Raw genomic sequence first — 14,607 nt, 5'->3', positions numbered from 1 at the left:
TGATGAAAGTAGATAAATTATATTGGATGGAAGGAATATAACTCTATCCAAATAATACATTTGGTATCTATCATAACTCCATTTACTCCCTAATAAATTTTGTTTACTTCAATCCAACCAATGCACTTCCTCTAATTAAGGTTAAAAATGTTGGGTCCTTAGAGATTTCTTTTAAAAGCAAAGAGACAATCGCGTTTGATCATTCTATACCCAAACTCAACCACCGGCCGCCACAATCACCGCCGCGAACCGCCACTCGCAGCCCAACGCCACCTCCGCCGTCAAAACCCTGCCCGAGCTTGTAAGGACGTGAAAAGCCATAACCAAAACTTTCAAATCTCTCTTCTTTTTTTCTTTTTTTTTTAATAAAAAAAACACAAAAAAAGAAGAAAAGGTAATTGTTTAGTGTGATAAAAAATATATAGAGTTTGGCTTCATTCGTGAGATAACGGTCCGCTATTTTAATGGCGGACATCGTAAAACAAATACTAGCAAAGCCTATCCAATTGGCAGACCAGGTTGTAAAGAATGCTGACGGCGTTTGCTCCTTCCGTCAGGAATGCCTAGAGGTGAAATCCAAAACGGAGAAGCTTCTGGGGCTTCTCCGGCAGGCGGCGCGTGCGAGCAGCGATTTGTACGAAAGGCCCACGCGCCGGATCATCGACGACACGGAGCAAGTCCTGGACAAGGCGCTGACCCTGATCTTCAAGTGCAGGGCGAGCGGGTTGAGGAAGGTGTTCACCATTATCCCCGCCGCCGCCTTCCGGAAAACCGCTCAACAGCTGGAGAATTCCATCGGCGACGTGTCGTGGCTCCTCCGTGTGTCAGCCCCGGCGGACGACCGCGACGACGAGTATCTCGGCCTCCCTCCGATCGCGGCGAACGAGCCGATTCTGTGCCTGATTTGGGAGCAGATTGCGATTCTGTGCTCGGGGTCGGTGGAGGACCGGTCGGACGCGGCGGCTTCGCTGGTGTCGCTGGCTCGCGACAATGACCGGTACGGAAAGCTGATTATCGAGGAAGGCGGGGTGGCGCCGCTGCTGAAATTAGCGAAAGAAGGGCGGATGGAGGGGCAGGAGAACGCGGCAAGGGCCGTAGGGCTACTGGGGCGTGATCCTGAAAGCGTGGAGCATATTGTTAACGCCGGTGTCTGCCAGGTATTTGCGAAAATTCTGAAAGAAGGGCACATGAAGGTTCAAGTTGTGGTGGCTTGGGCTATCTCTGAGTTGGCGGCGAATCATCCCAAATGCCAAGATCATTTCGCCCAAACGAACACTATCAGGCTACTGGTTAGCCATCTTGCATTCGAGACAATTCAAGAGCACAGCAAATACGCCATTGCTAGCAAGCATAACATGTGCATTGACTCCATTCACACAGTGGTGATGGCAAATTCAGGTGCTAGTTCTGCTGCTGCTTCTGCTGTTGATGAAGACAAGAATTTCGAGACCCAAGTTGGTGGTCTTCATCCCATGGGTGGTGGTAATGAAATGCACAACGTGGTGGCAAACACAATGGCCATGAAACCGAATATGCAGTCGAATTCGAATAACAACAACAACTTGAAGGGGGGAAAAGTGGCGAATAATAGTGGAAAGATTAACCAGAGACAGAAGGGGCAGCACCATGTAGCATTCCCAGGAAATAGCATAAAGGGAAGGGAATATGAAGACCCACAAACCAAGGCAGAGATGAAAGCCATGTCTGCTAGATCTCTGAGGCATCTGTGTGCAGGGAACGTTTCGATTTGCAGGAACATTACGGAGTCTAGAGCGCTTCTGTGTTTTTCAGTTTTGCTGGAGAAAGGAGTTGAGGATGTGCAGTATCATTCAGCAATGGCGTTGTTGGAGATCACAGCAGTGTCAGAGCAGAATTCAGACCTGCGCCGCTCTGCTTTCAAGCCTACTTCCCCGGCTGCCAAGGCCGTTGTAGACCAGTTCTTGAGGATCATAACTAAATCTGATTCAGACCTTCTCATACCCAGCATCGCGTCTATAGGTAACTTAGCCAGGACTTTCCGAGCTTCAGAAACAAGAATGATTGCCCCGTTAGTCGCTCTGCTCGATGACAGGGAGCCCGAGGTGACTAGGGAGGCAGCAATCGCACTCAACAAGTTCGCCTCTACCGACAATTTCCTTCATGTCAACCATTGCAAGGCCATAATTCAAGAAGGGGGCACTAAGCACCTCGTACCACTTATCTACTTTGGTGAGCTAATGGTTCAAATCCCTTCCATATTGTTGTTGTGTTACATTGCAATGAGCGTTCCTGATAGCGAGGACCTAGCCAAAGAGGATGCATTTATAGTTTTTGAGTGGGCCACAAAGCAAGGTCACTTGATGCAAGATCCCATGGTTGTAACACTAGTGCAGGAAGCTAGAAAGAGTTTGGAACTTTATCAATCTAGAGGATCAAGGGGATATTGATCATCATTTTTTATCATTGTTTTATATATATATCTATATGTATATATGCTTTCCAGGCATATCAGAAGGTTGGACTTCTTGTTTTGGAAGCGCACTAGATTAGGACACATTGTTCTTTCCTCATGTATATATGTTCATTATACATGCTTACACTAGTTAGTTGAACATGAGGTGGTAACTATTAGGCTAATTGCTTCTTTTTGACATTGTACTATATTTTTTCTTCTTTTTTTTTTTTTTTTTTCTACACAAGATGGAAATGGAAAGTGTATACAATTAATTCTTGTATTTCTGGAACCAACCTCTTCAATTTCAATCCTGCACAGGGATATGCCTCTAACAATTTTCATTTGCAAAACATTTGTTGGTGCTTGTTTGGAACTAGAAGCTAAGCGCGTTTCAATTTTCTAAGAATTGAAAAGCAGAATTTTGTAGAAATCAGAAAATGGAAAACTATTCCTTATTCCTTGTGCCATTTCAGGTGAGTTCAAAGTCACATATAAATGGGGGATTGGTAAAGGGGTGTATTTAACTATTTAAGGATGTTTAAAAAAAAAAAAAAAAAAAAAAAAAACTATTTAAAGATGGGAATAGGCCTAGTCCTTTTGTAGGGGTTATGACCTAGCCTAATTGAGGTCTAGTTAGACCTGACTTGTTTAGTAAAAAAGCTATACTTAGACTCATTTCAAAGCTTATTAAACTAAACAGGGCAGACCTATATATATAGCAGGACCGGTCTTCATGCCTATAAGGTGCGGCAGACCCTTCCTGTGTGGCGCGGCGTCACCAATAGTTAAGCAAATATACACCACCAATGTTAGGAAATGCACAACAAAAACACACACAAATTAGGTACGCATCACCAAAAACACACCATTAGGTAGGTACGCATCACCAAAAACACATCATTACGTGTGAGTAAAAGCACCATACAGTGTTCTGAAATACACCATTAGGGTTAGTGAGTTATAGGGTTTATTTTTTTTGGTTGTGTTATGTATTTTTGCATTTCATTGTGGTGTGTTTCCCTTACACTGTTGGTGCTTATCGTTAACACTGTTGGTGTATTCTGGAACTCTGCCGCACGTGTTTTCCTATATATATATATATATATATATATATATATATATATATATATATATATATATAGGCGAGTTCAAGTGCGGCAGTGTCTTACGGTGCGACGATTTTTTACGGTGCGGCAACACCAATAGTTCAACAAATATGCACCATCAACGTTAGGAAAATACACCACAAAAAACAGAGTAAACAGAGCCCTGCATCACCAAACACACACCTTTAGGTGTGAGTAAAAACACCATACACTGTTCAGAAATACATCATTGGGGGTGGTGAATTATATGGTGTATTTTTTGAGTCTGTTGTGTATTCTGTGATGTTTTATTGCATTTTCATTGTGGTGTGTTTTTCTAACACTGTTGGTGTAACACTGTTGATGTATTCTGAAATTCCGCCGCACCGCCGCACGGGAAGACCCCGCCGCATTTGAACTTTATTCTCTCTCTCTCTCTCTCTCTCTCTATATATATATATATATATATATATATATATATATATATATATATATATATATATATATATATATATATATATATATATATATATATATATATATATATATATATATATATATATATATATATATATATATATATAACGGATTATGTGCGAAAGAAGCCTTAGGTGAAAAATATAGTTTAATCTCATTCATTGATTCAGTGCAAATCAAGTGTACGAATGAAGCTATTTAAAAAAAAATGCAGTGGCATTATGGTAATTCTGTGTAAGTTAATTTTTTTGGTAGAGCATTTTTTTCCTTCTTACAGAGCACAATATTATGCCTTACAGAGCACAATGTTATATATATATATATATATATATATATATATATATATATATATATATATATATATATATATATATATATATATATATAATTTTTAATATTAAGTTAGTATATATTCTATTTTATACCTAATATATTTTTATATTTACAATATAACCCCAAGTATATATAATTACCAAACCTTAACCCTCCACCTCCAAAATCTCATTCAAAATTTTGATTCAACTATAAACATTGCTATTAATCCTACTATATATAAATGTTCTTATTGTTTTTTTTTTTTTTTAAATCAAAGTGTTCTTATTTATTAATTGTTCTTACTGTTATAATATTTAATGAAGTGTCGCAATTTAATTATGTGAGTTGAATGTTAACTATTTATGAAATTATATAAGATAACAAGCAATAATACAATTGAACTTATTCTTAACCCAGTTAAAAGAGCATGTTGAAGTCGTGACTTGTTTTATTTTATTTTATGTTTTAATGCTATTATATTTGCATTGTGGTGATATACTTATTAGTTTTGTATTAGGTATATTTCTTAAATTATTTAAAAATACTTATTAAAGTTTTTAAAAAGACTTAACATGTAAGCTTTAAATAGGCTCAAAGCAAGACTTTGAAACTTTTTTAATGGCCTACATATTAAACAGGCTTTTAAAAAGGCCAAGCCGGGCTAATTGTAGGCTCAGGCTTGACCTAACAAAAATCCTACATATAGGCTCAGCCCTAGGCCCAGCCATGCCTTAGATTTTCGTAACATGCCCAAGTCTAATTTTCTAAAGCTCGTTCCGGCTTAGCCTATTTCCAGCCCTAGGTGTATTCAATAATCAATCTAGATTCGTATCAACTTTAAAAGGCTAGTGGTATTTGTAGATATTCGATCCATCTTTAAATGCATGTAGATATTCAAAGTCCATTGGTATTAAAAAAAATTTATTGACTTTCAACTTTGTTGACTTTTTCTTCTTTATTATAAATAGTTGAAATTTATCCATCTAACCCTAAACTTCTAAACTTTTTCTTCCTAAATATCTTAACAAAGAAAACTTTTCACCTATCACCGTTAAATTTTACTATATGTTTCATAATATTCGTATATATACTTATTTTTATTCTTTTTATGAACTTTTTATTCTTAACATCTAAACTTTTCCACAAACATTTCCTCCTTAAATACTTGAACAAAACAAATTTTTAATCCATCACCATCAAATTTTACTATGTTTTTTCATAATATTCATATAAATACTTGTATATTTTTATTTTTATTTTTTATATGAATTTTTTATCACTTAACTTCTATATTTTCCCTACAAACTTTCCTCCCTAAATACCTTAGCCAAACAAACTTTTCATCCATCACCATCCAATTTTACTATATATTTCATACCAACAAGTCAATCAGTGTTGGTTTTTTTCACAAGGTTTTAGAAGTCAAGTAGGATAGAGGGATGGAGAAAAAATGAAAAAAAAAAAAAACGAAAAGTAAAAAAGAATTAATTCTTGTTACACCCCTAGCTAGTGTGTGTAGTACACATGCTTGCTGGGCGCGACATGTGCGACTAATGCGCACCTAAGTGAGTATGTTTTGTTTTTTTTTTCCTTGTAGTGGGTCCCACAAAAACCCATATTTGTAGGAATACATTTTTCTTCTATATCCTCTCACATTTTTGGATCTTTCTCCCTGTTAAGGCTATCCCTATCGGGTCGTTATATCGTGCACCGCGGTATATAATCGATTATGCACTGCGCAGTGTTAACGGAGTGACACTACAGTGTATTTAAACCGACACTGCCTCACGTATTATTTTTATATTATCAAATGAAACTGCAGTTATATCAAAATGATACTGTAGTTGTGGTGAAATGAAACTGCAGTATACAAAAAATGAAACTGAATAACATTTCACATATTTGAGTGTATATTGTACAATGAAGCTGTAATTATATCGAAATGGTCATGTAGTTGTGTTTAATGAAACTATAGTGTATATAAAATAAAATTAAATAACATTTTCACATATTTGAGTGTATAAAATTGAATAAAACTGTAGTTATATCGAAATGAAACTGTAGTTGTGTTGAACTGAAACTGCAATGTATACAAAATGAAACTGAAGAACAGAGTTATTTTTTTTTGCGGATTCCGTTTCTTTTCCATTAAATAAAACGACGTTGTTTTGATGCGCGGTGCATAATCGATTATGCACCGCGGTGCACGATATAATTTGTCATCCCTATCCTTGCAAATTTATTTTACTTTCAAATGTGTGTCTTACTTCCACATCATCAAATTTACTATTCTCCCACTATTTCTCCATATCTCTGCAATTCCAACTCACTTTTAAAAGTGGACCCCAATTTCAAATCATTAGGTTGTCCTTACCCCTGCAAATATCTCCCACTCTCAAAAATGGGTCCCACTTCCACATCATCCCATTTACAAATTATCTAATATTCACACTACATCCCTGCAAATTCAATCAACCTTCAAAAGTGGGCCCCAAAATATTAAAATAACATTATTTAATTACATTTAACTACTAAAAGTAAACAATAAAAAAAAAGTACTTAAAGCTGCTGCATGATAGCTTTTAACAACATTTGCAAACTTGCAACAGATGCAAGTTTGCAAATACTGTTCACTAACAAAAACAATTAACAAATGATGTGGCATTTGCCACATCATCTTGCCAATATGATATTGGCTGGGATAATCCCAGCCTTATACTTCTAACTCACTTTTTAACAACAATAATAATAAAATAATAATTCAAAATAAAAAAAAAAAACAAAAAACAAGTACAAAAGCTGCAAAATTACAGCTTTTGTACTTGAGTAAGCTTGCAAGCCAAGTGAAAAAAAAAAAAGAGTAAAAATAAAAAAGAAATTGTTCTGTGGACCTGAAAGCCACAGGGTTAGTCTAAGCCCAAATCTATATCTATATATATATATATAAGTAAAATAATCCTACATCATTTTCTTGCCCAAACTTTTTTACTCAATTACTTAAATATTTTAGTTTTAATTATTCTTCAAATAATTAATAAACCTTATTTGGTAACCAAATATTTAATGAAAATTAATTAACATATATTAATATGTTAATTGGTAATAATATTGCATATTTATGGTATTGCATATGTGAATCCTATGCAATACCATAATTAAGACAGAGTATATATATAAAATCAGTATCCGTTTATATTTTTTAATTTTAATTTTAATTGTAAAATATTTATGATGTTATCACATCTTTGCTTGTTATTATAGTTATTTTGAATCATTTCAGTATTTAAGTTCTTTAATTTTGCTTATTTAATACATATTTTCCTTGCTATTATCATTTAATTATGGTTCACACTTGTTTTGAATGTTTTACGGTGTTTGTTAGTGTTTTTGAACCATTGTAGGTCAATTCTATGAGCAAGGGAAGTTCAAGGATGAGTTTGGAGCAATTTTGAACAAGTTCGGGGCCCAGTGGACTCGACGCGTCGAAAATTTCCAAAAAGTTTGGCGATCGGGACCTGCTGGTCTCGACGTGTCGAGACTCAGCTCGACGCGTCGAGCGAAGGCGCGGAAATTAGAAGCAAAAGGGGCAATTCTTTATTTAAACATAGGAATTATAATTTGAGTCCAATTTTCAGTCGTTATATTATAGACCGCGGTGCATGTGCACCGCGGTCAAAAACGACGCCGTTTCTTTAAGTAAAGAAATGACCCGCCGTTAGAGTTAACGGAGCCCGTTTGTTTGGTGTATTAAACACCAATTGACACTACAGTATATCCAAACTGACACTGCAGTTATATCAAAATGATAATGTAGTTATAGTGAAATGAAACTGCAGTGTATATAAACTGAAACTGAATAACATTTCACATATTTGAGTGTATATTGTACAATGAAGCTGTAATTATATCAAAATGATCATGTAGTTGTGTTTTAATGAAACTATAGTGTATATAAAATAAAATTAAATAACATTTTCACATATTTGAGTCTATAAATATCGAATGAAACTATAGTTATATCGAAATGAAACTGTAGTTGTGTTCAACTGAAACTGCAGTGTATACAAAATGAGACTGAATAACAGAGTTACTTTTTTCAAAAGGGTGCGAAACGGCGAAAATAAACACTGTTAATTTTCATTTAAAAAAAAGACGCGCGGTGCATAATATAATTTGCCCCAATTTTGTACAAGATACCTATTTCATCTCAACTTTGTACCCACTATAAAATCCCTCATTCCTCAACCCTAATAACAGACCAAGAGAATTCAGAGATTCTTGGAGACAAGAAGGAGAGAATTCGGAGATTCTTGGAGACAAGAAGGAGAGAAATCAAGAGCCACAAGTTGTCTTGGAAAGCAAGAAGAAGACTAGGGAGATTTGGGAAAATCGTCTGGTTAATTCTTGTACTCTTTTGATGATTTGTAATTCTTTATTTATATTTGCTATGTATAATTTAGTCATGCTTGGCTAAATTCTTTAGAGATTCTTGGGTAAAAGTGTTTATGAACCTATGTGTCTGAGCTCTCAGTTTCTTTAATATATTATTATTTGGGTTTAATACTTGTGTTGCAATCGTGATAATATTGTTTGATGCTTGTAATTAATGGCCATAGTTACTAGCTTCATAGCCATGTTTGTGTCACCAATGGGAGTTGGGGCATATATTAGGGTACACACAATTGCACCTAATGGTTGGACCTTGGGAAAGGGAAACTTATTAGGGGAAGTTTATTCTAGATTGTTGCCAATCGGGAGATGGTAGTAGTTAGGAATAATTGAATGCTGATCTTCGATCTTATTGGGTGTTTAAGCCACGGGAGTGGAAATTCACTAGGAATAGAGATTACGGGAGTAATTCGATTCCACTTTGCATTCCCACACAAATCTTAATTCCAAACTAAATATTGCAAACGATAATTGGCACTAGGTGATTAAATACTTGAATCCCATGAATCTCAACTACTCTCTAATTGTTTTCAAAATCCTGAACCTCTGTTTTACTTTATTTATTTTATGCCAATCAATCATCTAAGTAATTGTTAGGATTAGCTCTAATGAATAAGTTAGTAACTAGTGCTTGATACAACCACTTCCCTGTGGATCGATAACTCGTACTCCGAGAATTATTTGTTTGCAAATATACTACGCATCAATTTACAGAGTATTAATTTTATATATGGTCAATTTTTTGTGGTTATAAAATGATAGGATTTGCCTCTCCCTTTACTACTTGATCAAAGATTCAAGAATCAGATTCTCTCTCTAAGGGTTTTTCAAGAATGGTGGATTTCCTTTCGTATGTATTCTCTCTTGATTTTTTTTTTTTTTTTCAATTTCTGAGTTTTCTACATGTATGTGTATGTTTATCAACATGTCTTTCGTGTGCAGACATTTCAAAAGCGAATAGAAATTTTCTCTTGACGTTGGACAAAGCTTTATGTATCCAACTTGGGAATGAAGTTTCGAACAACAATATTTTTGCACATTCTCTCCGGTGTATTTTTTAATTCTTATTTCAAATTTATTCATACACATAGATAATCTGGTTGTGTGCATGCAGGAACTCTTTTCATATATTGGTTCTTTGAATTCGTCCACACGTCACATAGATAACTTGCTTTGTTTTTTTTTTTTTTTTTTTTTTTTGGATTTTTGATATTTAAATAAGATAAGTGGTTTGTAATAAAAAAAATGTTGATATATATATATATATATATATATATATATATATATATATATATATATATATATATATATATATATATATATATATTTTTTTTTTTTTTTTTTTTTTTTTTTTTTTTTTTTTTTTTGTGGAGAAGATACAGATCGATCTAGAAAGATTGATCGGGAAGCACTAGAGTTCGTTGCTCATCAAGTGGATAAAGTTTGAGAAGGGACGGATTCTATGTATATGTAAAGAGATAGGGAAGCCGGATAAGAATACAGTAAGACAAAATTAAATTCAAAGCATTTTTTAGTTTTCAATATATCAAAGTTTTGAGTTTTGTTTCAATTCAATCTCTTCGTCTTTAAAGTGTGCATTTTTTTATAATAAGAGGGTACTTTGTCTTTCCCTTCACGAGGTTTTTAATTTCTTGCCATTTAAACTTTTTTTTGGGGACAAAAAAATTATGAAGTACTGTAGCTTAATTTGAAACTTTGAATAGAGTATTATTTTGATTTTATTCTTTAGCTGACTTCCCTTATTCAAATCACTTTTCTAATGTGAAATAATGTTATTGACTTACCATGTTTGCTTTGATATGCTAAATCATTTAAAATATAATAAAATTTATAATCGTAATACTTTCATAATAATATTGAATAAATATTAATCATATGTTTAGATTTAATAACATATTATATTAAATGAATTATATATTAATCTAATATAGTGATGGTTAATACGGTAAACCATATATAAGCATAATCTAATATAAAAAAAAATATGCATTATTAACCATATATAAGCATAATCTAATATAGAAAAATATTTATTATTAACCATATATAACTTAGGAAATATATAAATTTATTAAAACTTAATTATTTATAACTTCAATTTTAATCCTAATATATAGTTTTAATATCCGAAATTAATAAGATTTTTCCTAATGTGGATCTATATATTTTTAATAATTTGATTTAATAATATTATACCTTAATTATAAAAATTTTACCTAACAACTTTAGTATTACATGGCATACAATAATTACCATGAATAATATTTAATAATTGACAATTTGTATTACGCAATAAAAATTAATAGTTAATTATTAAGTCAATTATAAAATTTTTTGTACTGTGAACAAAATATTTTTTTATTATTTTGATTGAATAATATTATGTCTTATTTATAAAAATTAAAAATAATACTTTTAGTACTATAGATGTGACTAATAATTAACTTAATTATTAAGGCAGTTGATATGTATTTAACTTTAAAAAATCTTTAAATATATGAATTATAGTAGCATAGAATCAATTAGTAGGACAATTATATTAGGCAATCTAATTAATAATTGACTTTTTAAATTATATTCCCTTTTCAATAATGAATATTTTCCTAAACTATATATATACACAAATTATGCTTATCAAATATAGAATTAGAAGTGTGTGTGTGTGTGTGTGTGTGTGTGTGTGTGTGTGTGTGTGTGTGCGTGTGTGTGTGTGTATAAGGTAATTATTTTAGTAAATACTTAATATTTTCATGGAAAAAGAGAACTACGGAGTATAATTTATTTTGTACTAATAATATTATACCTTAAGCATAAAATAAGTATATTAATCAATTATTTTAATAAATACTTAATATTTTGGTACATTAAATTTCACCATTTAGTACATGGAATTAATTCTTTAATTATTATAGTATTATAGCTTAGTTAATATATATAAAAATCAAAATTCTCATATTTAATTTTCCCTGCCTAAACTTTTGTAGTCAATTAATTAAATATTTTATTCGTCAAATAATTAATAAGGCTTATTTGGTAAGAAAGTATAAAATGAAAGTTGACTAAAATCTATTAATTGGTAATATTATGTATGGTATTATATTCTATAATATAATTGGTAATATTATTGTTCAAGTATCATAAAAATCCTAATTTTAATTCGTAATATAATAAAAATCATAATGGTGACCAACCGTCTTAATTTAAAATCTATACTATAATTAAAAACAATATCCTATTTACCTCATTTCCAGTCCAAACAATAGTAAATAGTAAAGGTAAATTAAAAAAAAAAAACAGAAATTAAAAATGAACAGAAATATTTCACAATAATATTCTACATTATCAAATAAAATGGAACGAAAATTAGGTAATTTGGAAAAGAAAATGAATATTAATAATTGACTGAAAATTAAAAATTAAAAAAAGAACAAAAATTAGGTTAATTGAAAAAAATATATTAATAATTGACTGGAAAAAAAAAAGAGATCCATAATTGACTAAAATGGAAAAGGAAATGGTCAGATCATTACTTTTAAATTTTTCACTATAATATTACACAGTAGAATAAATCAAATCACAATTATATCATAAATATTTCACAAATTTAAACAATGGAACAGAAATTAAAAATAGAACAAAAATATTTCAATAATAATATTCTACATCATCAAGTAAAGGTAAATTTAAAATGAAACCAAATATTTCAATAAGAATGTTCTACATCATCAATAGTAAATGCATATTTTAAACAATAGTAAAGGTAAATAAAAATATAACGAAAATTAAAAATAGAACAAAAATATTTCAATAATAATATTCTACATCATCAGTTAAAAATGGAATGAAAATTATGTAAAAATATTACTGCATCTTATTTCTAATTGACTCATTGACTGAAAAAGAAAAAATAATTGGCTGAAAATGAATATGATATTACTAATTGACTGAAAATATAAAAAGATTGACTACAAATAAAAATTATTCGTAATTGACTAAAGTGAAAAAAAAATTAAAAAATGGTCAGATTATTGCATTTTAACTAAAAATTGGACGGAAATATTTCAATAATAATATTCTACATCATCAATAGTAAATGCATATTTTAAATTATAGTAAAGATAAATTAAAAATGGAATAGAAATATTTCAACAATAATATTCTACATCATCAATTAAAAATAGAACGAAAATTAGGTAAAAATATCACTACATCTGATATTCTAATTGACTAATTGACAGAAAATAAAAAAAGAATAATTGGCTGAAAATGAATATGATATTACTAATTGACTGAAAATATAAAAGGATCACTAATTGACTGATATTCTATGAATATATATTTTCGCCCGAGTCACCCATTGTAATGGACTGAATATGTTAACTATAGACGAGGATTGACAAGATTTTTGGCTACTACCAATGTCGTATACAATGAGGTTTCAATAATGTTTAAATACAATCGATGATATTATATGACAAAATTGCTATATATATATATATATATATATATATATATATATATATATATATATATATATATATATATATATATATATATATATATATATATATATATATATATATATATATATATATATATATATATAGACAAAAAATATATTTTCCATACAAATGAATTAGGATAGCAATTCATTCCTATAACTGAGTTGTTAAAGAATGAGCACGTTTGCCTAATTTATAAAAATACTAATCAATGATAAATAAAATCTTCAAAGTTACAGCACCACATGCGTACATCTACACATTAGCTATTAATTTGAGCAATTATTTGCTCAAATTCAAGCAATGATAATATCAAAATATATAAACGATCCAAATCATATTTTTAATTGCACAAAATAATATTTGATATTCTAATTTAAATAATTATATATCAATCTAAATATTATTAATATATTACAACAAATTCATTCCGTGCATCGCACGGGCGCAAATACTAGTTTTATTTTAAAAAAAAAAAATCATAAAAATACACTATTGAGGGTGCTCTAATATGTTTTACCTTATTATTGTTGAAATCTCCAAATTGTTGTTGCGAATAATACCTCATTTGTTTGATATCACAATAGTATATCTGGTATAAATGTTTTTAATATATTATTAATATTATATTTTAAAATTTTTTATTTTATGCAACTAGTAAGTATATTTTTAAATATTTTATTTGAACAATGGTTCAACTGATCACCTTAAAGACTTACTTTAGTAGCAGTGTGGGGTTCGAACCACTGAGAACCTGGGGATCACTGGGAGATCTTGATTGACATAGGAGATGAACACTCCTTTGTGCGCAGAGTGTACAAGCAAGGGTGGGAACCTAGGGACCGACGAGGCGACTCACGATTTACATGCTCCAGTGACTGTTGGGTAGAAGTTCTGGGACTTAGGATTAGAAATGTCAAAGCGGACTGACAAGACGGACTAAAAAGTAAGCCAATTTGGTAACCCTAACAAGGGCAGGCCTGCGGGCTATGGCGGGGCCTGCCAAAATTTAAAATTATAAAATTTAAATAAAAATTAATATTAAAAAGTTAATAAGTGTATTCTAAAATAATTTGAATAATTTAAACATACTGATGGATACCCCTAGTAAGGTACCTAGTCAGGCATGTACATAGGCAGTCAGAGGGACGCGGCTCAAATACTTAGAAGGTTGGGGAGAGAGGACCTCAGTAGCCTAGCTCTCATTTGTCCCCTATTAAGTTCATCCCTCAGTAGTCGAGCGACCAGACTAGGCAGTCAGATGTGTCTTGAATAGGTGCCGCGTCCAAAGGTGGTGGATGAAGATTCTGCGGAGATTCTTTCC

General features: G+C 31.5%; 1 protein-coding gene across 1 annotated transcript; it reads left to right on the top strand.

Moving 5' to 3' along the window:
• Positions 1–226: 226 nt before the first annotated feature.
• Positions 227–2,659, top strand: LOC109164032. Its single transcript, XM_019312785.1, has one exon. It carries the CDS (start codon positions 465–467, stop codon positions 2,424–2,426), a length of 1,962 nt encoding a protein of 653 aa, XP_019168330.1. The 5' UTR covers positions 227–464; the 3' UTR covers positions 2,427–2,659.
• The last annotated feature ends 11,948 nt before the right edge of the window (positions 2,660–14,607 follow it).

This window comes from Ipomoea nil, unplaced genomic scaffold (genome assembly GCF_001879475.1).
Source record: "Ipomoea nil cultivar Tokyo-kokei standard unplaced genomic scaffold, Asagao_1.1 scaffold3056, whole genome shotgun sequence".
Lineage (NCBI taxonomy): Eukaryota > Viridiplantae > Streptophyta > Magnoliopsida > Solanales > Convolvulaceae > Ipomoea > Ipomoea nil.
This window is presented reverse-complemented; position numbering and strand designations above follow the sequence as displayed.